This window comes from Nelumbo nucifera, chromosome 7 (genome assembly GCF_055504915.1).
Source record: "Nelumbo nucifera cultivar China Antique chromosome 7, China Antique-T2T, whole genome shotgun sequence".
Classification (NCBI taxonomy): Eukaryota; Viridiplantae; Streptophyta; class Magnoliopsida; order Proteales; family Nelumbonaceae; genus Nelumbo; species Nelumbo nucifera.
The window spans coordinates 50,039,911-50,064,293 of record NC_142655.1 but is presented as its reverse complement, the minus strand read 5'-3'; the positions used below and the strand labels follow the sequence as shown (position 1 = coordinate 50,064,293).

The 24,383-nt window shown below is 39.8% G+C and overlaps 2 protein-coding genes across 2 annotated transcripts; one reads left to right on the top strand and one right to left on the bottom strand.

Annotated features, from left to right (window-relative positions):
• Window positions 1-6,643: 6,643 nt before the first annotated feature.
• LOC148790472 (uncharacterized) lies at window positions 6,644-7,480 on the bottom strand. The gene is made up of 2 exons (XM_088892310.1): window positions 7,066-7,480; window positions 6,644-6,963 (listed from the first exon to the last, which is right to left on the bottom strand). Exons 1-2 carry the CDS (start codon window positions 7,478-7,480, stop codon window positions 6,644-6,646), a joined length of 735 nt encoding a protein of 244 aa, XP_088748436.1.
• A 2,615-nt stretch (window positions 7,481-10,095) lies between these two features.
• LOC104608118 (protein argonaute 2) lies at window positions 10,096-23,793 on the top strand. Its single transcript, XM_019199563.2, has 3 exons — window positions 10,096-10,553; window positions 20,058-21,264; window positions 21,991-23,793. The coding sequence occupies exons 1-3, from the start codon at window positions 10,187-10,189 to the stop codon at window positions 23,444-23,446; spliced, it is 3,030 nt and encodes a 1,009-aa protein (XP_019055108.1). The 5' UTR covers window positions 10,096-10,186; the 3' UTR covers window positions 23,447-23,793.
• Window positions 23,794-24,383: the final 590 nt, after the last annotated feature.

Below are 24,383 nucleotides of genomic sequence, written 5' to 3'. Positions count from 1 at the left end.
ACGGGGGGGGGGAGCTCGTCAATGATCTCTTGGATGAAAGGCGGCTCTTTGATGGGCTTGTTGTCTAGTTGCATGGGCTGGTCCATGGATGGTGCTGCACTCCTCTACGCTTGGTTGTGCTCTAGCTCGGTTAAACGCTGTTGGAGCTCTCGGATCTCCATATCACTGTCGTCTGGTACAACGACGTGCGTGGCTCTTTCTTTCTTGGGCAATGCTGGGCGGTCCTTAACAAAACTGGACTTGACGATAGAGACCACCTGGGGAGGTGTCCTCTTGCTAAGCCTTTCTTTGGCTGGTACCCGCGTAGTTTGGTGTGTCCTGCTGCGGTTGTGGGGTTCACGAGACTGGGTAGAAGAGACGGATCTTCTCGCGGTATCTTGCTTTTCTTGGTCAGAACACTCTCCCTTCTTGTTTAACCGACGTGTTTTGGGGTCCTCGGGGCAAGGATCAGCCTTTGTACGCAACATGATAGGAGGGGAACGGTTTGAGTGGGCGGTGCCGTAGACCCCAACAATTGCATCATTGCCAAGATTTGGTCAACCTTTTCTTGCATCGCCTGGAATTGAATGGGGTTGACCACAGATGGTTGTAGTTGCTGGGTTTCCTAGCGCGGAGGGCACGATGACGGGATTCCCGAGATGGGGATCAACTGGTTGAATGCTCAAAGTGGTTTTTTGGCATCTTGACGGATTCTTGTTTGCATGGGGAGAAAGATTTAGGGAAGGCTTTTTGTGCATTTCCCATAAACGACACCAATCTGATGTTGCTCGATCCTAGGTAGTGCAAGAACCGAGGTCATAGTCAGATAGTCCTTGCTAGCTAGGTTGAGCCGAGGTGGAAGGACGAAGCTGCGCACCAAGATTTGCGAACACAAAGACAGTCAAAGGCCCGAGGAGTTATCCCCGGGTAGCTACTCCGACACTCAAGTCAGTAGATGGTAGTAGAGAATCAGGTTGAGCAATTAGAGAACAATGTTGGTTCGAGTAGTATAATAATATGGGTTGTAGAAGTTGGAATCCCTTACCTTGAGTGGAGGTACCCTTTTATAGCCGAGGGTCCATGTCCTAATCGGACTAGGCTTCTGGGGTTGCCGGGATGAGGTTAGCTGTCGAGGTCTTCGGGATGAGTCCTAATCTTCAATGGAATTATCCCCATCTGCTCTTCTGTCCTGGCTATGCTTATCCGTATGACGTGGAGTCTTTGTGGCTGGGGGGATGAGGTGCGGACCACAGAGACAGCGCAACGCTGACGTGGTCATGATGATTGGGCAACCACGTGGCACCTGAAGCCAGTTCGACCATGACCCAAACAACATGGGTGTTGTTCCTTCTTCCTTTAACATGCTTTGGCAACGCCCTCCTATGCACTATATTAAATTGAATTGCCATGGTACTACATCAAATATTAAGGCGGTTGATAGCTTGGTTTCTAGAGGTCACCATGGTTCATTAATCATTGCTCATTTCGTGGCTTTTCCAATTTTCTCTCCATTGGAGATTGAGGTTCTAGCTTTAAAGGAAAGCCCTAAACTAGTTTTGGATCTCCATTTTCACCATATTATCTTTGAGGGTGATGTTCTTACTGTTATAAACTCCCTCTTGGAGGTCTTAAAGGATACTCCTTGGCGTATAAAACTTATGTTGTTGATTGTAGGGCTTTGTTAAAACGAATTCCCCATAGTTCAATGTAGTTCATCAAAAGATTTGAGAACCTTGTTGTGCACTTACTAGCTAGAAAGGCGTTAACTCTTTCATCGTTCCATTCCTAGTCCTTTGTTCTAGATTTTTTTGTGTCATGCAGTCCTTAATTAATGATTGTATATTGTATTTTGTATAAAATAAACAGTTTTAACATAAGTTTGGATGACTAATAAAAATTGTATGATATATTAAACTGAATGGATTGGAGCTCATTTATAAGTTAATAAGGTAGTGTTTACTTAAAATTGAGATGTTTTTATGTTAGATATACGAGGAATGAAAGTAGTATGATGAACAAATAGAGTCTAAATTATTGAAGGTTTTAAATGTTTGGCAATATCTTTTTCTTTAAAAGTTTCTCCATCTTCTTTAATCTCTATCAATCTTAAACTTTTTTTTGTTTTATATCCTTTGTAGAGTCAACATTTCTTATCTAATTCATTCTCAAACTATCCATTTTAATCATATCAATTACTATAAATTTGTTAGAGCAATGGCCTATGTTTCCTTCTTTATCGGCCTAAATAATGAAAAAGTAAACATTTCCTTTTAGCTCTTTTAGATTTCATAATTCTTATTAACTTGACATTTTTTTCTAAAAGATGATATAATTTATGTTGGGTGTTACTTATATTGTATTAGTAATATTTTGTGTCAAATTTGTATTACTATAAATTTTGATATTTCACATCTAACAATTTCAGTAATTGGTCAAAATTTGTATTACTATAATTTTGATGTGTTCAAAAGTCACATTAGTCAATTTTTTATTTGTTTTAATTTTGAAACAAAAAAATCAAAAATATTTTTAACTATTTCTTGGGACTTAAAATGAAAAAACACTATTTTTTTTTGAAAAAAAAAGAATGCTGTTTTAGTGTCAACCCGCGAACCGTTTCTCTAGTAAAATAGTTCAATAATTCAATGACTTGGGTCTGTGGTTTTTTAACTAAATCAATGGATTTTTGTAAAAAAAGTAGGTTGGGTGACTAACGGGTTCTTAGGTCAAACAGTTTGACTATTCGGGTCAAAAACGCTTTTAAAACCTTGAGCATAATAAGCTGAATTATTTAAATTTTGAAATTTAAATTGTGTATTATTAATTATGGGCAAAATCTATGGTGCATCCAGTGCACTATGCAACAAAATACGTGAACAAGTTGTATCTTTGAATCACATTTTGTTAAATGTGGATGTATACATTGTTAAACTTGAGTGTACATTTTGTGAAAAGTGAACTAATGAAAAGTAAGACAATTTTAGTACGATTAGTTGATAGAAAAACTTGGTGTATGTGAGAAACTTCAGGTCGAAGGAGAAAGATTTTTTTCTGTATCTCTTTTAACGAACGATCACAAGATATATATACAGAGTTAGAGTTAGAGTTAATTCCTAAACAAAGATGGAAGCCAAACCCAAAAACAACTAAAATACATATAGGATAAGGCTACGCTAAGATAAGGTTTATACAAGATAAGGCTCAATATCCCCCCTCAAGTTGGTGCATGTAAATGGGAAATGCCCAACTTGGCAAGAAGATGTTCGAATTGTGGCCTGCCCAGGGCCTTTGTAAATATATCAGCAAGTTGCTCGGAAGTCTGGACGTAGGAGAGCCGTATATTCCCATTCTGGATTTCATCGAGGACAAAATGACAGTCTACTTCAATGTGTTTAGTCCTCTCATGGAAGACCGGATTCGCAGAAATATGCAAAGCTACTTGACTATCATAGTATAATCGCATAGGGTCAGGATGACCAACACCTAAGGAATGCAACAACCCTTTTAACCATTTCAATTCACATGCAGCTGTTGCCATAGACCTGTATTCCGCCTCAGTCGATGATCTGGACACTGTATGCTGCTTCTTTGTCTTCCACGAGATGGGTGTTTGTTCCAATAAAACAAAGTATCTGGTGAGAGAGCATCGTGTCAGTGGACAACCGGCCCAGTCAGAATCACAGTAAGCATACAATCGAAGATCACTGTTAGTTGGAAGGAAGATTCCCTGTCCCGGGTTACCTTTCAAATATCGCACCACACGTAAAGCTGTCTCCCAGTGTTCTTCACGAGGGGTCTGCATAAATTGAGCGAGCACATGCACACAATAGGACAACTCAGGACGAGTAATGGTCAAGTAAATCAAACGACCCACTAACCTCGTGTAACTCTCCGGCTTTATCATCATAGGACCATCTGCTAGAGCTAATTTATGATTTTGTTTTAGGGGAAGCCCAACTGGCTTAGCTCCTAACAATCCAGTTTCTGATAAGATATCCAAAGCATACTTCCGATGACAAAGAAAAATACCTTCCTGGCTTCTGGCGACCTCCACTCCTAAAAAATATTTCAAAGCTCCCAAGTCCTTCATGTGGAAGCATTGGCTAAGATACTTCTTGAATTTCCAAATGGCATTGCCATTATTTCCAGAGATGACAAGATCGTCCACGTAAACTAAAATATTTAACTGTTCTTGCTTACGTCGAAGCGTAAACAAAGAGTAATCAAATTGCGACTAGGTAAAACCATACTGTTTCAAGGCTGTCGTTAGTTTAGCAAACCAGCAACGAGGGGTCTGTTTCAAACCATAAAACGACTTATGCAGCTTGCACACATTTCCAAGCAATCTTGAAGCAAATCCAGGAGGCATCTTCATATAGACTTCTTCTTGCAGATCTCCATGAAGAAATGTGTTCTGCACATCCATCTGATGCAGTTCCCAATTTTTAGCCGCAACAACTGCAAGGAATGTACAAACTGTAACCATCTTTGCCACAGGCACAAACGTTTCATTGTAGTATATCCCTTTAACCTGTTTGTACCGTTCTATTGTGTCATCTGAGTTGTACTTTATCTCGTAGACCCATTTACTTCCGAGAGCCTTTTTCCCTGGTGGCAAGTCCTCCACTGTCCAAGTTCTATTGTTTTCTAAAGCTTCAATTTCCTTTCTCATTACTTCTCTCCAACAAGAGTCCTTGACAGCCTCTGAATAACCTTGTGGCTCATGACTAGCTGTGACAGTTGTTAAGAAAGAGCGATGTCGCAAAGAAAATTTATCACAATTCACATAATGTGTTATAAGATAGGGAGTACCTGAGGAGTGAGATTGGCGAGATGAACTGGCAGAAGGGCTCAGACTTTGGTTGGAACACCAAGTTGTGTGTATGACGTAATCCTTGAGACGAGTGAAAGAATGCTTCACTCTATGACCTCGTCCAAGTTGTTCATTCCCTGCATTCGTTTCTACCATAGAACCCCCCTTACATCATGCTCCACTTCATTATTTTCACACCTGTCGCCTATACTATCACCCCTTCCTCTTATACTTTCACTATCTTCTTCGTCATACACTTCAGTCTCCACCTGATTATAATCAAGATCGCCATCATTGTGTTTGACTTGTTTTTCTTCAACAGCATACGAAAACTCAGTTTCTAAAAACACCACATCCCTAGAAACAAAGTATTCATTTTTCTCCAAGTTATAAACTCTCCACCCCTTCTTGCCAAAGGGGTATCCCACAAAGACACAACGTTTGACTCTACTGGAAAACTTGTCCCTGGTACGATTTAGGCTTCGCACATAACACAAACACCCAAACGTTCGTATATGTTTGTAGCTAGGTTTCTGCCCATACAACATCTCATACGGTGATTTTCCCAAAAGAAGAGTGGAGGGAGTCGTATTGATCAGATAACTAGCCGTCATAACACACTCTCCCCAAAACTCAATAGGGAGATTAGCCTGAAATCTAAGGGCTCTGGCAACATTCAGTATATGTCTATGCTTTCTCTCGACACATCCATTCTGTTGCGGTGTTTCAACACATGAGGTCTGATGTATTATACCTTGCTCAAAAAAATATTCCTTCAAGCAAGTAAATTCAGTACCATTATCACTTCTAACTATTCTTACCAATTTATCATATTGGCGTTTAACCATAGTGAAGAAGTTCCGCAACATTTTTCCCACTTCACTTTTGTCATTAAGTAAGAAAATCCAAACAACTCTTGAGAAGTCATCAACAATAGTCAAAAAATACGTGGCACCACAAGACGCACGTACAGAGTACGGACCCCATAAATCACAATGAATCAAATCGAAAGTTCCTTTAGCATTATTTTCACTAGAATCGAACGTACCTCTTGTCTGTTTGACTTTTGAACAAACACCACAAATCCTGTTTCCACTACCATATCTAATGTTCAAATCAGGAAGAAATTTAATTACTTTTTCGGAGGGATGACTCATTCTCTTGTGCCATAACTCGTATGAAGCTTCAACCTTTGCCTTGTGAACCTTGCTTGAGCACGCACCTTTGAAGTAGTAGAGCCCTTCGCGTAGTTCACCCGCACCAATCACCATCCTCGAAGTGCGGTCCTGTACAACACAAAACTTATTAGTAAATTGGATATTACAATTTGACTCCTCTAATAATTGCGACACAGATATTAGGTTACAATTCAAACGAGGAACATAAAGCACATTAGCAAGCTTCATGTGTTTATTTAAAATGACTGTCCCTTTCTTTATTGCCATGACAAGCTTTCCATCGGGCAATCCAACCTGACAACCAGCCACGATTTTGGGATCATGCAAGTGGTTCAGGTTCCCGGTCATATGGTGTGAAGGTCCTGTATCAATTATCCAATTCATACCTGCCAACTTCTCATTTGTGTTGGGTTTGCAAGAATTCAAGAGATTAAGAAAAGTGGACTACTGTTCATTAGTCAATCCACCGAATGCTGCGCGATCTCCCTCTGTCGCGTGAATTGGTTCAGAGGTTTGCCCTACCACTTGTGCAGCATTTGCTCTCTGTACGCCTCCACGTCCACAACCAGTTTTGCCTTGTGTTCCTCGGCCTCGTGCTTTCCCACTTCCAGTAGATCTCGGCTGGTCTCCCCACTAGTCCGGGTAGCCGATGAGCTGAAAGCAACTCTCAGCCTCATGCCCTATTCGTCCACAGTTCATGCACACTCCAGATTTTTCTTTTTGTGTCATGTCTCGTTCTTTTTGTTCCACCTTGTGCCTGCGTAGCGTAGCTCATTGCCTCCATTTTTTCTTCTTTGCCGCGTGTCATGGTTCTCAGGCACTCCTCTTGTATCACCATGGCATAGGCTTTGTTCAAGTTTGGCAACGGATCGGTGCCCAGAATATTGGAACGCACTGTTCCATATACTGCGTTGTCCAAGCCCATCAGAAACTGATGGACTCTTTCTTCTTCTCGTCTCTTCTCCAGCTTCGCAGCGATGTTGCAGTTGCAGCCTGCACAGACGCATGTCGGAATTTGTTCGTAATTAGCAAGCTTTTCCCATATTTGTTTCATTTTGCCATAATATGTCACGATTGGGAGACCGACCTATTTGCTGTTCGCAAGATCTGCCATGAGTTGCTGAATTCTTGGCCCATTGCCTACTGTAGACCATTCTTTGATGTCATCCCACAGGTCCTTCACAGCCTCCATATATGTGATTGTAGAACGCAGGCTCGGTTCTATCGTGTTGAGGATCCATGAAACCAGCATCGAGTTTACAGTCCACCAGTCTTTCAATTCCGATGAATCATCTGTGGGCTGAGATATAGTGCCTTCGAGAAATTCGATCTTCTTCTTGGCTCGGAGCGCCATCCGCATTGCTCGAGCCCATTCTTCGTAATTATCTCCTTTCAATTGAACTTGGTTAATTATATTACCCGGGTTGTCGTTGGCAGTCAGGTAGTACGGTGAGACTACCTTTCTGCTTCTGCCCTCACCTTCATTCTTCTTCTCTCTTCCATCCGCCATTTATCGATCAACCAAATCTTGAAGACGATATTCCGATCGGGTTGTAAAGCACATTAAGCCGTTAAAATCGACGAGCAACCAATATTCTCACCGGCTCAAGAGAGTGTCTCGTCGATCCTGTTTAAGACTCCGGCGGGTGCAACAGCGTCAGTCACAGAGCCACCACCTCCGGGACTGGCATGGTTGAAGAGGTTTGCGTTGGGTCGAAGATCTGAAACGTGGGTCGCTGATGACCTGGATAAATCGTTCGGTTGTGAGAGTATACGGCAACGACGAAACCTAGACCAACCCAAGGCTCGATTGCCGTCAAAAGTGGGGGGTTGCGGAGCCCGCTTCTGTCTAATAACTGTGCTGATTACGCGGCAACAGCGTTGGATGAAAACCTGGCTCTGATACCATGAGAAACTTCAGGTCGAAGGAGAAAGATTTTCTTTTGTATCTCTTTTAGCGAACGATAACAAGATATATATACAGAGTTAGAGTTAGAATTAACTCCTAAATGAAGATGGAAACCAAACCTAAAAACAACTAAAATACATACAGGATAAGGCTACGCTAAGATTAGGTTTATACAAGATAAGGCTCAATAGTATGTATACACAAAGTGAAGAAGCACGATTTGTATATGTGCATGACACTTCCTCTACACTCTATGCCTTTTCTCTCCTTTTCTTTTGTAGCATAGTTGATAGAAAAACAAAGGAAAGATATTTGCTTGTGATCGTTTTCATTTTTCTGTAGCACTACTTCGTTGAGATCCTCTTCAAGTTAGAATATCCTCTCCACTTGTTATATGTTACTAATGACAAATTAAACCTGCGTGATGCATAGAAAATGACTTCAGAGAATGACAAAAGAAATAGAACATTAAGGTTACACTTATACTCTATTTTTGTAAGAGATGGAAGGTGTTGTTAGTAAAATTTTAAGGCAATCAAAATGCAGGGCACTTAGTTGTCCAGCATTGTGTGTATTGATAGTAAGGTTTGCTGAAAGGTGCAATTGAAAATGGGTCAAATTTCTAAAGTGAGAGTGAACATAAGGATTTATTCGTGTAAAGTATGTTGGTGAAGTCACTTTTCAGCCTAGGCATCTATTTGATAAGTAGGTCACAACAAAAGCTGAGCCTATATCTCCTACAAGTAAAAATTTCATGCAAATAGCATCCAACTGTACATTGAGAATATCTCATGTATAAGTATGATAAATTTATGAAGAAATGTTCCCAATGTATGGTTGGATTCCCATGCTTCTAGAATGTGTGCAGAGTTTTACTTATAAGGAATTTGGTCATGAAAAGCCTTAATACAACTTTCTTAAATAAAAAAATCACAAAATCCAAAAGTGTAAGGAAGCAAAAGAGAGCATGCTGAGGTGGACAACTGCATTTTTAGAATATAGTAATAGATAATAAGAGACCCATGTGATGCACTGAAATGGTGTTAAAATATGCCCATGTTCTATAGGGGAGTGGTTATTACATTATGTTTGTTAATATGAAGCTAAGGAAACTAAATTGGTTGTGGCCTTGTGGGTGAATTTAAATAACCCCATTTTTATGTATTTTTAAAATTATTTTAAAAATTAAAAAAATTCACAAATTTATGAGAGAATTAGTAAACGATGTGAAAAAGGAAAAAGCGACACAAGAACAATTGCATCTCTAAGTATATATAGTATAGAATATAAAGACATTTTTTGCCATAAAAAAGCTTCAAACACCATCTTGGAATTAAAGTGTCCCCTTTCAAACCAGGGCTTTGGCTTTGCAAGGTATAGGTAGAGGTAGAGGCGTAGAGCCCACCCCTTTGAAACGCGGTTTGACTCTCAATGGACCCATTTTTTTCTTTTTTTAAATATAATATAATAAAAATGGACCCATTCAGTTATCAGTCATTTTCTTCTTTTTTTTTTTTACATAAATCAGAAATGCAAAACAGGAACTATATACAACGGAGGTAGTCCATCCCCAAATGTCAGCAGAAAAAAGGCAAATTAAAAATTGAACTACGAATTGAATGAACACAATTAACAAACCAATCAGTAACTCGGGGTGAACAAGCTTCCTTCCTTGGTCCTTAGTCCGGGGTGAACCGCCATGATTTCACTTCACCGTTTGACAGCGCTACTCCAAGTTTCCAACAGAATAACTGATTTGTCCTCCTTCATCTCAACAGGACCCTCCCAACCGAGATCAACACCACACTCCCTCGGCGCTTCCCTGTTTTTCTCCGTGGCTTCCTCTACCTACTGGGCACAGCCCCACACCCACTTTTCTCCAACCAATCCACGTAAACATAACCAGAATAGTGTCCAGTCCACTCTTCTCTGACTCTGCCGCTGCGTATCGTAGTAGTCTCTCGTATTTTTCTCCTCCAAATTCTCCATTTTTCTAAATGGAGTATTTTCCTTCGTCTCCACGCATACTGTCCTTGGCTAACAATTCCGCTCTTTTCTCAGGGACCCAGCTTTCGTAAATTAACCAGAACTTTCCCGATTCTTCTTTTCATTCCTTAGTACTCTCAAAGCGTAGGAAGCACGTAAAGGCACTTCAGTAATTTCAGTTTTGGTTCTCTTCTTGTATTTTTATACCTCTTTTGCTTGTGTCTCTTTTACTTACAAGTGTTTTTGTTTTGGGTAGTCTTGCTTACAGAGTTTACTTGCTACAAAGTCCTGTGCTTGCTTGTTTCGTTTGTGCACTCGGCAATGGAGAACTATCAGAGGGGGAGGGGGAGAGGAAGAGGAAGAGGAAGGTCGGGAGATGGAGGAAGAAGAGGGGGAAGGTCCCATCACCAAGGTTATCAACATGGTCAAGAAAGTCGTGCGGGAAATCCAAACCCCAACTACTCTAACTATCCGACTCAGCAAACGAGTTACCGGCCTATTTCTGGCCATGAAGGATCATTCCGGCAAGTACCCACTTCGGGTCATGGCCAGTCTGGAGGACCCACGAGGTCGAATCCTGGTTCTGGCCCTGCTTGGGTTCCTTCTGGTGAAGGGTCTTCCAGGGGTTCCGGTCCTGTCTGGGTTGGTAAAAGGACCGAGCTGGTTTCGGTTCGATCTCCGGTTTCCGGTAAGCATGCGGCTATGTGGTTTTCGTATGATTATGCAGATAGTTGAGTTGTTAGCTTGATTTTTTTTTTTTACTAATTAATTGTGGTATTGTTGCTTATTGATTCTATGGGATGTTTTTATTGTTGGAGTATATAGTTTCAATTCCGTTACAATGATGAGTTGAATGTACTTTTTTTATAAGCCTAATTGAATGTACTTTTGGTATTGTGATTTGATTGCACGGATGATTTGGATCTATTCAACTGCTGGTCTTGTTTTCTGATATTTGTGGTTGAAAATTCAGTTCTACATTGCTTTCTTGCGGCTATTCAATTCTCTGTTATGAAAGATTAACTTGCCATTTGGATAGCGTTTCTTGAACCGGTCTCTTATATTTGATGTATCCGCACGAGTGTCTTTTTAAGTGTTTCTTATGCTTCTCGGAAAATTGAATTTCTATTTGAAAAATGCTTGAGTTGTCACTGGTTTTTTAGAATATTAGTTCATCTATTCATGCATAAACAAAAAAAAACTTTGAAATTGAAATGTGTAATTTGTTTGGATTGGGGTGGAAAGAGAAGAAAAAAAAAGGAAAGGCGGATGAGATGCTTTCTGAATTTTGCGTCCTTGATTGGCTCTGAAACTGAAGCTGCACGAAATCTGGAGGGTAATGGATAGATTTTTCTGTGGAATTTTGAACCCATCAGGGGGAGATAAATTGTCCACTAATTCTTAAATTGTCTTTTTTTCTGGGTATTTCATGTACGTCCTTAGTGCCTAGTGAAGTTGGTTCAGCTTGACTATGAATTCTTTGCGTCTTCCATGGATATAATGCTTGGGTTGTCACTGATTTAGTTTTCAATATATCTGCATATTCTCTATACAAATTTAGGAATTCAATGGATTTTTTAAAGCATTTTGTGTAGTTCCAGTGGAATTTTGAACCCAATTTGTGGGGGTAATAATTGGGTTTTCTGCTGAATCTTTACTTCTATGCATCTTTTGGGTTCTTTTGCTTCTCTGGGGAAATTGAGCTCCATCTGATTATGCATTCTTTGGGTCTTCCTTGAAGAAAATACCTGGATCATCACTAGTTTAGTATTCCATTTATCTCTTTGTTTACAAGGGAATGTTGGAATTGACAAGTGTCTTAATATGACTGCAAACTGATTGGATTCGAATGGGATATCATATACCTGGATCCAAATTCAGTCCATTGATATTTGGATTCAAATGGAATCTTATTCATTGGATTGGGAATCTTTGGATATTTCATACCATTAAATACAACTAAACTTAAATCAACCTTAATCCCAAACTATTTGGGGTTGGCTTTGTATCCTCTCCTGTCTGTTAGCCCTATCAAGAGCCAAGTTTTCTGTCAAGTTTTCTTTTGCACCTCTAAGCCTATTCTAAAACATTGTTTTTTACCATGTCAGGTCATGTTTTCTTTGGTCTTCCCTTATTTCTTTGGGTTCCTTCTACTTTCAACAAGTCACTCTGCATTGGTGCAGTCATTTATCATCTATGCACATGACTAAACCATCTCAGTTAATTTTTTCTCATTTTCTTTTTCATTTATTGGAACTACTCTCAAGTCCTTTCTAATGCACTCACCTTTTTACTTGGTCCTTTTAGTCTTGCCATTTTCATCTATGTCAAAATCCTCATCCTCATTCTAGCTACACATTTTTTGAACATGGTGTTTCATTATTGCCTATCTCTCTGTCCCATATATTAATGCTGGTTTTATTACTGTTTATATAACTTTCATTATTGCCTATCTCTCTCTCCACTTCAACCACCCTGCTCTACATCTATGGGCAACTTGTTGATGATTTGATTCTGGCAGATATTCAAATCCATTGAGGGGTGGGTATTGATGTCCTCTTTTCCACTCCCACCTCCAAATCCAATCACAGCCTTATGGATAGAACGTTTCTTCTCTCCTTTATATTTTCCTGGTGATGCGCTGTTGAAATGCAATTCTGGAATAAATAGTTTACAACATTCACCATATTTATAGGGGTGCCTCACTTGAAGAAGTCACACAGCATTGAGGGCCTGGGCCCATTCAAAAATTGACAAATGTCAACCTGAGCCTGCCCAAATTGCAGCCCTACATATTTCTCAAAGAATCACTTTGGGCATACTTTTGTATTAAGGGGAAGAAATCATTAACCAAAATTCTTTTGGTGGGTGGGGGATCTGTACCTGTAGATTTCCTTCAGACATTCAACAATAGCTCAAGTAGCCAAATATTAAATTAGCTCGGGTGAGTTATTTTCATTGATGTGCAAAGTCAATGCTCAATTTGGTGCCAGGTTCCTGTTTGAGGAACGGAGATGGCTCTCTATCTTGCTTGATTTCAAGGCAAGTAATTCATTTACTTTTTTCTTGCCACAATTTGGTATTACTTTAAAGGCACTGTATTGATTTCCTGCCCTGTTTGTATTTTTCAAATAATGCAGATATTCTGCAATTGCCAACAGCTTTTGCAGGGATAGATATAGCATATTGGGTTTTCACTGGTTTTATTAGTCCATGTATTCACCAGATGAGCTTTGGAATTTGGAATTTCCTTTGTTTCTATTGGGGTGGAATTGAAAAGATGGCAAAAAAGTATTTGTTGCTTCCTGATTTTGCTTCATGTTTAGGCTTTAACAATGAAGCTGCAGTCTAGAAATCAGTGGATTTTTTGCAGCTTTCTGTGCAGTTTTGGCAGAATTTTGAATTCATTTCCATAGGGGTGTTGGTGGCTAGTTATTCTGTTCCCTAATGCCTCTTCACTTCCTCCCCCAATCTAAATTGTGCATGTTGATAGATTGCTTTTATCTCCTTACTTTGTTGATGTTGGAATAATAAATGCTGGATTAGTTGAGCAGGGCGAGGAAATCATTTACCAGATTTAGCGGGGAACCACTTTAGTCTGAATTTTGAGCTCTAAGGGGGAAAAACCATTTAGCAGAGTTCTTTTCTTTGGGAGAGGGTGTTTGGAAGGGGAAAGACTAGGAAAGTGGATCCCCTACTTGTACAAATATGCTATTTTCCAGATTTCACCTTGTTAATTTATTGTTTGGCTCCTAAAGTGTTTGAAAATGAACTTTCATGGAATCTGGGAACAACAATTTTTCGAAACATTTTCTACAGTTACAGATTTTTGAATCCATTGGATGGATGGAGGCTAATGATGTCCTACATCTCCAATTCCTCCCTGCCCTTTTTTGATTTTTAACTGTCTCAAATTTATTGATTAGGAGAGAAAAATTTATGTTCAATATTGTATACTATCAGATTGGCTTAGCTAATCTAGCCAGCCTTGTTCTTTACATCATTATGTTTCCTTTCCCAAAACAAATGTGTTTTGCTCACCCCTTATTTGGCAGATTTTTCTACCCAAGCTACAGTGATCTTCATTTCCAAAGGTAGATACATGATTTCTTTCATCTCATTCCCATAACATTAGGATGCTTGTTTGTTGTCTCTTAACCAGCTCATTATTGTCCTTGAGTCCCATTTTATAATCAAGTTACTGACATCCAGTAGCTTACCTAGCCTATATCCTTGTAATATTGCTATCAGTTCTGATCTAATTGAGTCCCTAATTCCTACCAGTCCTGAACAATGCAAGTATTTGCTCCATGGCTGAAATGGCTGAATTCAATGACTTGTTGCTTTGTCTTTAGTGAACAAAATAATTAATTAAAATATTTTAGGATATAGTAGGCAACTCAAGTCTGGCTTCAGTCATTAAGGAGTTCACAACCTCAATAACTTGCTCAGTAAAGGACAAAGCATTAAGCCATTAACTTGAGCCTCTTCAGCAGTTATTGAATGCCTCCTTCCCAATCCCTCAAAACTTTCTGGAAAAAAATTAAAAAAAAATCAAATATAGGGCTTTTTGAACACACTAAGAACCAATTCAGTTTCCTTTTGTGCATTGCATGTGTTTCTTCTAGTATCATTTATATGAAAGAAATCTTTGGAAATTGTCCAGAGCTAATGAAAAGCTTCTCTGGCTTCATTTCTTGTGGTGTATTGATTGCCTCCTTGACTCGCCAGGTGAACATAGGCTGTGTCTTAGGCAATGTCTTATTTAGCAGTTGCTAATTAGTGTTTATGAAGATAGAGACTGTGTCTTGGGCTATATTTAGATCTCAGTATATGTTTTCAAGTCAATCTTATCGATACCTCAGTTCAGGAGGCAATTAAATGATTGGGAAATTGAGCCTTTAATGGAGCTAGCATGCTTTATATAGTGCTAGGATTGACACAAGGGAGGAGAGTTTGGAATTGGGCAAGTTCTGATCTTTTATCTGTGAAATCCTTCTATAATCAGATGGCAAGGCAAGAAACCATCACCTACCTGTTAGTGTTGTTTGGTGCATAAATGTGCCATCAAAAGTTGCTTTATTTGTTTGGACTGCTTACTTGAATAATATATGAACTGGGGAAAGGCAAGGAGTTGGTTTTGGAACAAGGAAAGACAAGAGGGGGATGGTGGTGGACAGGGCTGAATGTGAATTGTGTGAAGAGTACATGGATTTGGTTGGTCACCTATTGCTTCCTTGTAAATTTTCTTGCACAATCTGGTCTAGAATATTGAAGATATTTGCTGTAAAGAGCTGCTGTCCTGCTTCAATAGAGTGATTTCTGAAGGTTGGTGATCAGAAGGGGTGAACAATAGAGGAAAAATCATTTGGAACACAGTTCCAATTAATTTTTTTTTGGATGATATGGCAAGAAAGAAATGCTACTATGCTAGAATGTTTCAAAGGAAAACAATTTAGCTGAAGCAGTAAACCAAAAGATCTTAGGAAAATTGTATTCTTGGGTAGCTATACTGCTATACATAAAAAATTCAAGGGGAGAAATCATGACCCCTTTTTATATGTGAATATCTTTTTGTAAACAGTCAAAAGGTGGTGGTTTAGGGTTATGAGATGTGTATTTTGTAAATACCCATTCTACAACATATAGTTGTAGAGGGTCGTTTTTTTGTTAACTAATGAAATATACTTTAATCTTTTTTTTTTTTGATAAATGAGAGTAGTTTTATTAATTCAAAAAATAGTAGTACATTCAGCCTAGGAAGAGGCACGAGGTGTTACCTCCCCCTAGGACTGAGTCATAAACACTAAACAAACACAAGCCTGAAACACAGTTACAAAGTGGCTCAAAACAGATCTCCCCTTTACACCCCTTGCTTGGCCAAAGAATCAGCCATTGCATTTGCTGATCTGCTGACCCACTGAAACCTGACTGACATATTCCTTGTCAGCCATTTAACTTTCTTTAACAGATCCTTGTAGCCCCAACAAGCTGTCTCTGGACTTGTCAACCAGCCCACTACTACCTTGGAATCCCCTTCTACTATCAAATTATTCACTCCAAGTTGACTGGCCATCTGTATACCTTGTACCGCTGCTAGTATCTCTGCCCTTACAGAATCACCAACACCCACTGGTCCTGAAAATAAAGACAACATGTTGCTATCTTTGTCTCTCAGAATCCCTCCTATTCCAGATGGCCCTGGGTTACCTCGACAGCTACCATCAAAATTCAGTTTTACCACTCCATCCGGTGGGGATTCCCATTCAGCATGTGATTTGTTCTTTGTGGAGACTATAGAATCCACTGCTGCCCAGTTTCTCCTTAAGTCATCAAATGAGTAATCTGCCAACAAGTGAAGATTTTAGCCACGAGACTGCCCTTGTCATTATGCATTCCTTAATTTCAGCAAGACTTCTTTCCTTTTCTTGTAATATTCTAGCATTTCTCTCCTCTCATAAAGTCCACAAGGTAGCGGCTCTGATACATTTCCACATTAGCTTCCCTCTTTTTGTCAATCTCCCAAAGGCAGCCGGAATGAACAATAGCTTTACTTCGGAGGGCAAGTTCCATCTGCACCCAAATAGTGCAACAACCCAGTTCCAAATATTGGCAGCAAAAGAGCACGATATCAGTAAATGGTTACAGTCCTCACCCTTCACTTTACACAAGAAGCACCAATTTGGGGACAAACACAAGTAAGGTTTCTTCTTTTGCAAGTTTTCCACCGTATTGATCTTACCCAAGTAGGCTACCCAATAAAACACTGCTATTTTAGGAGGAATTGGCCTTGACCAGACCTCTTTAAATATACTTTACTCTTTTAATAAAAGGTTTGATTACAACATGGAAAATGGAGTCATGGGCTGAACTTTTATTATAGGATAAGTCATTTTAGTTCATTCTTACTCTAGCTTTGGATGAGTACCTACCACTCTAGGTTTGGTGAGAGGTGGAGGGTGGGAAGGGATAGAGTGCCTATCACCCATTTACAATTTGATGGTGATACAATTTTATTTTGTGAGAGTGGTAATCTATCTTGGGTAAGGAACATGAAGATGATGATTTACCTTTTTGAGAGGATGTCAAAATTGAAAATCAATTTTAATAGAAGTTGTGTAGTGGGAATAAACATGGATGAAAGAGAGGTGTCAAAGGGTCCAACAATTTTGGCTGTGATGTTTCTAGTAGCCAATGAAATACTTAGGTTTACGATTAGGAAACAACCCAGAAAATGTGAGTTTTTGGAATCCGGTGGTGGACAGGTTTACTAAGAGATTAGCTTCTTGGAAGAGAAACTACCTTTCTTTGGTGGGCAGAATCACTCTAATGAAGTCAACCTTGGCAAATTTACTTCTTGTTGGTGTTCAAAATGCCATTTAAGTTTGTAGGTGTCTCGAAAAAGTTAATGAGAGACCTTTTGTGGGAACCTAGAGAGGAAAGATGGGACCATAAGGTGAGGTGGGGAATAGTAAGTAGGAGTAGGAACTTTGGTGGCCTAGGTATCGAGAACATTTAGGAGAGAATCTCAACTCTATTAGGGAAATGGCTATGGAGATAACCGTTGGATAGGGATAAGCTGTGGACAAAGGTGATATTAAGTATTCATGGGTTGGTGGTTGAGGGCTGGAATGTGGGGAGTATTTGCTCAAGTGACCAATGTGGCACCTTGGAAATCTATTCATGCCATACTTCCTGCCTTTTTACCACTTATCAAGTATAATTTGTGCTCTGGAAACCTGGTTAAGTTATGGGAACATGTTTGGGTGGGGAGTTCATCTTTAAGAGAACAATTTCCGCCGTTGTATTCTATTTCCAACCATAAAAGGAGCCTATATCCACTTTCTTGTCTTCTTTGGGCTTGGGTCCTGGGTGGATTGGGACTTGGGCTTTGGGCGGGGCCTTAGAGAGTTTGTGTTGGGTAATGTCTTGGCTTTACTTCAAAAGGTTTGTTTGGATTCCTCTAAAATGGGCTCTCGGATTTGGACCCTCTCCCCTCCTGATTCCTTCTCTTGTGCCTCTTTTTTTGAAGATTTAATCCAACCTTCTGAAAGTCTTGGGCAACCTTTTCCTATTCAGGATGTTTGGGGTAAGCCAGTCCCTCCACGGGTTGGAGCTCTTTGCTAGGACATGTTCTTGGAAAGAATTAACACTTATGATCTTCAAAGAAAAGTGCCTTTTTGGTGCTTATCGCCTATTGGTGCTTTCTTTGCAAGCTCATGGTGAGTCCTGTTACCACCTACTAATCTCCTGCCCTTTGTTTCTTCTATTTGGGTTTGGTTTTTTCTCTGTTTGGCCACTGGTGGATCCCACACAAAATGTGCAAAGCCTTTTTGACTCTTCTGCTGGTAGTTGGACTAAGAAGAGGGGTAGAGTTATCTGGAGATGCACAATAGCTGCAGTTTGCTGGACAGTCTAGGAGGAAATAAATCAAAGAATCTTTGTTGACAAGGAGAGAAATAGAGGGGAAACTATTGAGGTTATTACTGCTAGGGTGGTTCATTGGATAAAATCAATGGACCTATTTGATGATATTCCTACAGTGATTCTGCTAAATAGTTGGAAGGAAGTGGTAGATTCATCTCCAAGCAGAAATGTCTTTCTTCCTGCATGGAATCCATCATGTTCTGGCTTCATTAAGCTGAATTTTGATGGCAGTAAGGAGGGCAACCCTGGGTCTTCAGGGATTGGTGGAGTTCTCAGGACAGAGGAAGGTGTAATCATTGTTATGTATTCAGGTTTGATTGGTTTTGGGGACTCACTCTGGGCTGGGGTAATGGTTGTGATGGAGGGTGCAAAAAGGGCTAAGGAATTAAGTATTAACAGATTGATCATTGGAGGAGACTCAAAAGTGGTAATAGGTTGGTTAGGAGAGGAGGATGAGGGTATCTGGTAGATTCATCTCCAAGCAGAAATGCCTTTCTTCCTGCATGGAATCCATCATGTTCTGGCTTCATTAAGCTGAATTTTGATGGCAGTAAGGAGGGCAACCCTGGGTCTTCAGGGATTGGTGGAGTTCTCAGGACAGAGGAAGGTGTAATCATTGTTATGTATTCAGGTTTGATTGGTTTTGGGGACTCACTCTGGGCTGGGGTTATGGTTGTGATGGAGGGTGCAAAAAGGGCTAAGGAATTAAGTATTAACAGATTGATCATTGGAGGAGACTCAAAAGTGGTAATTGGTTGGTTAGGAGAGGAGGATGAGGGTATCTGGTAGATTCATCTCCAAGCAGAAATGTCTTTCTTCCTGCATGGAATCCATCATGTTCTGGCTTCATTAAGCTGAATTTTGATGGCAGTAAGGAGGGCAACCCTGGGTCTTCAGGGATTGGTGGAGTTCTCAGGACAGAGGAAGGTGTAGTTGTTATGTATTCAGGTTTGATTGGTTTTGGGGACTCACTCTGGGCTGAGGTTATGGTTGTGATGGAGGGTGCAAAAAGGGCCAAGGAATTAAGTATTAACAGATTGATCATTGAAGGAGACTCAAAAGTGGTAATAGATTGGTTAGGAGAGGAGGATGAGGGTATCCGGCCTTATCTTAATGAACGCTGACTCTGAAAGTGGCTGACTCAGGGTATGGAAGTGAGATTGCAGTGGGTTAAGAGAAGTGCTAATTCATTTGCTATTTTGCTAGCCAAACAAGCAGTGGGAAATGTTTAGTTCTTTTGGGCTTTGCTGTAATTTTCCTTGTTTTTTTGAGGGAAGTTGAGAGAGTTTATCTCCCCTACCCTTGTACTTTTTTCTCGAATCTAATGAAATATTTCTCTTATTGATAAAAAAAGAAAAGTTTTGCCCATCTTAGTAATTTATCTGCAACTGAACACTAGAGCATCATGTTCAACCAAAGACAACCTTGGACTTTGCTTCCCCCCCTCTCTTAATCCATCTTAACGTGTTCCTGTTAATTGGAGTTTACCTTGTTATCGAACTAGAGTCTTTTTGCTTAAACAGACAATAATTAGATCATGAATTTGATTCATCTCGTTTTAGGCATACCCATTGAATGATTTTTAAATTGGTTTTATGACAGACATTGTTTTAGCAGTTTATTAATTCCAAGATTATGGTCTTTATTGTCACAGGAATTGGGACAAAATAGTTTGATGATGCACTAACAAAATATTTTAGTCATTTTATAATTAACTTTGCTAATTATCTTCTGGTTGTATATTTGTTTGTTTTGGTATATACAGACCCTCCAGTCGCAGAGCTAACGTCACTGGATATATCTCTAGAATTGACACCATCTCCTGCATCTAGGGTAGGGGAAAGAGTTCCAGTGAAACGACCTGACTATGGCGGGAAATGTGCTATTAGGTTTTCACAGCTTCTAGTTAATCACTTTCGTGTCAAGTACAATCCTAATCTAATCATACTCCACTATGATGTTGATATTAAACCAGAAGTGACACCCAAGGAAGGCCGATCTTTGCGGATAAAAAAGTCTCTTATGCACATGATCAGGAATAAGTTATTTTCTGATGACCCCAAAAACTTTCCTATGGCTAAAACTGCATATGACGGGGAGAAAAGCATTTTCAGTGCAGTAAAGCTGCCTACTGGGAAATTCAAAGTGGAGCTGTCCATGGCGGAGGAACGAGGTGCTTGTGCATTCATGTTTACTATAAACCTTGTGAAGGAGCTACCACTTTACAAGTTGGAGGACTACTTAAGAGGTACGCCGTCATCTATCCCTCGTGAGATCTTACAAGGTATGGATTTGGTCATGAAAGAGAACCCGACTAGACATCGTATCCAAATAGGTCGAAGCTTTTACTCCAATAATGGTGATAATCTCGGCAAGGGTCTCATTGCTTCCAAAGGCTTTCATCATAGCCTGAAGCTCACTTCTCAGGGTCCAGCCCAATGCTTGGACTACTCAGTTCTGGCATTTCGGAAGAAGGTTCCTGTACTAGAATTTCTTCAACAGCACATTGCTGACTTTCGGCTTAATTGTGGTCCTGTTCATCATTGGATGATGAAAGCAATTGAAAGGGCCTTGAAAGAGTTGAAAGTGACAGTGACTCACAGGACAACGAAGCAAAAGTACATAATTCAGGGGCTTACAAGCTCTGTTGCAAACAAGCTGAGTTTCCCAATTGAGGACCCAGATGGTAAGCATCCACCAAGAAATGTCGGACTTGTGGAATATTTCAAGGACAAATATGGAAAAGTGATTGAGCACAGCTATCTTCCTTGCTTAGATTTGAGCAAGGGTGGGAAGATGAACTATGTACCTATGGAGTTCTGTGTTTTGGTTGAGGGACAAAGGTACCCTAAGGACAGCTTGGATAAGGATAGGGATGTAGGACCCAAATTCAAGGATATTGCTTTGGCTAAACCATGGGTAAGAAAGGACAACATATGCACGATGGTTAAAGCAGATGATGGACCTTGCGGGTATGGAAAACTACTATTTAGTTGTTTCTTATTAATTATGTATGATGATGATATGTTAACAATTTCAACTATCGAAAGCCTTATGGTTTTCCTGTAGCCACCATGTCCTTAGGAGCCCTACACTGTTTAAAAGGATGTGAGTTATGCATAAAGTAGTGGTTTGTTTAATTTTTATGATCCATAAAATGATTTTTTTTATCAATAACAGAAATCAATTTATTAAAAGAAAAGTTAATTACAACATTAGGAAGAGGTAAAGAGGCTCAACTCTCCCGATAATAACAGAAATGAAAATTACTATACAGCCCAAAACATTTGTTCCCTTCCTATTTTGTTCACAGTATGCTTACTGCTTTCAGTTTTTCAGAGTTAAAGGTTAAAAGTATTTTCATTTCCTAACAGTATGTTGAATTACCTCCCTTTTGGTGTCTAATATGAAGCCTAGTATTTAGTCTTCACATCATTGCAAATTAATCATTGTTAAGGTTGGAAACAAGAGAATTGCTTTGTAGAATAAGTGCTTGTGTAGTGTAACCTCTATTCATATTTCTATTTTGATCAAGTATACAAGGAAATTATTAACAGTTATAGTACAACTGGAAATTAGAAAGCTGTAGGCAGAGTACCATGCAATGTTTCTTTTCTAAAAAATGAATGCAAGAAAACTTGTCAAAATAGTGAAATTTTTTGTTTGTATCTCATTTACTTCCTAACCATTCTTATCAGGGGAGGAATTGCACAAAATTTCCAGATTGCTGTTAGTGAGCACATGACTGAAGTCACTGGACGTGTTATCCAGCCACCCAATTTGAAACTTGGCAATGTGAATGGTGGGGCTAGCAAAGTCACAGTTAGGGGTGACTGCCAATGGAACCTTCTTGACAAATGTGTTTTGGAAGGGAAGCGAGTTGAACGATGGGCAATCATCGATTTCACTGATAGGGATGTGGAATTAGATTACCGTCGGTTTGCAAATCAACTGGTCTCTCGATGCAAGAAACTCCACATTGAAATGAAGGAGCCTCTCTTCTATGAGCCATCTGACATGCGTGAACTTCACAACAGCAAGCAGCTCAGTAAACACCTAAGTTCAATTTGCTCCCGTGCTAAAGAGATTTCTGGTGGTCAATTGCAGATTCTCATATGTGCAATGACCAAGAAGGATCCAGGGTACAATAACCTGAAGCGGATATGTGAGACTGAGATTGGAATTGTGACTCAATGCTGCCTCTCCAAAAATGCTAATAAAGATAGAGGATTAGACCAGTACCTTGCAAATCTTGCCCTCAAGTTAAATGCCAAGCTTGGTGGTAGCAATGTTGAACTCTTTGAAAAGCTTCCTCGCCTTGAGGGTGATGGTCATGTCATGTTTATTGGGGCTGATGTCAATCATCCTGCTGCCTTTAATACATCTAGTCCATCCATTGCAGCTGTTGTTGCCACCATGAACTGGCCTGCTGCGAATAAGTATGCTGCAAGAATCCGCCTGCAGGACCACCGGGTTGAGGGTATAAAACATTTTGGGCAGATGTGTTTGGAGCTTCTTGAAGCTTATGCTAGGATTAACAAAGTGAAGCCAGAGAAAATTATTGTGTTTCGGGACGGAGTTAGTGAGAGTCAGTTTGACATGGTTCTTAATGATGAGTTAACTGACCTTAAGAGTGCTATTGAGTCAGATGGGTATTCCCCTACTATCACACTAGTCGTGGCACAGAAGCGACACCAAACCCGTCTCTTTCCCAAGGACAGGAACCAAGGGGGACCCACTGGAAATGTACATCCAGGGACGGTTGTTGATACCACAATTGTGCATCCATGGGAGTTTGATTTCTATCTTTGCAGCCACTATGGAAGCCTTGGAACTAGCAAGCCAACACATTATCATGTCCTATGGGATGAACATCGATTTACTTCTGATGATTTGCAGAGTGTCATATATAACCTCTGCTTCACTTTTGCTCGATGTACCAAACCAGTTTCCTTGGTACCACCAGTGTACTATGCTGACCTTGTTGCATACAGGGGGCGACAATACTACGAAGCATTGGAGGGTTCAGCTTTATCAGCATCTTCATCTTCATTGTCTACATCATCACGGACTACTCTGTCATCGTCATCGTTTGATCAGAGTGTCATCCTCAAGCTGCATAAAGATCTTGAAAATGTTATGTTCTTTTGCTGAAGATCGAAAGGCAGACCGCCATGGACATTACACAGCTAAGTTATCAGGTCCAATCTCCTAGCCTATGCACATTACAGAAAGTTCATCTTTTTCTGAGATGGAGTGGTGGTTAAGGAGTTTGTGCGTGAATCTAAGAGATCGTATGCTCGTATCTCGTTTGTATTATGGTTTGGTTTTGTAATTTGTTTTTGTGCCTTTACCATTCGTGTTTTGAAAGTCTTCTTTTGATCGCTCATTTGGAGTTTGTGCGTGTCCTTCATGTCATGTTTTTGGATTAGTTTATTTTGGCTTTTGTGTTGAACAAGTTACGGATCTTTTGTGTTAGTGAAACTAGTTTTATTTGAGCACTCAGGGTGTTTCTTTATATGCATTAAAGGGAAGCGTTTTTTTAGCTTCATACTTGAGCTGCAAAAACGGAAGGGAAGTATTTTGAAACTATAAGGGAGGTTTTTATGATTATCAGAAACTTCAGGGGAGGTTTTTGTATTTTACCCCAAAATAAATAATATAAGTAAAATAATAAAATTTCATAATTAATTGATAAGAATATTATAAATAACATTTTAACATTATCCTTATAAAATCTCTCTCTCTCTCCATGGGACATTTTGGGTCCCAAACATCACTATTTGTATTGATGTTGAAATTTGGCAAATAACATAGCGAGAAGATGGCTCACGAAAATTCAAATTTTTGGTTACCAAATAGATTTTGATTGATTAAGAATGACAATGGACGGAGCACCCCCCTCCCTATCCCCACTCCTCTAGACAAAATTCACTACCCCATCCCTAATGGTGAGTAGGGATGGCAATGGGGCAAGGTTTGGGGATAAATTTCAAATCCTATCTGCATCTTTAGACCCCCCCAATTCGTACATGTCTCAAAACCCATAGTGGATTGGAGTTTGAGAATCCAAACCCTCCCTGTACATTAA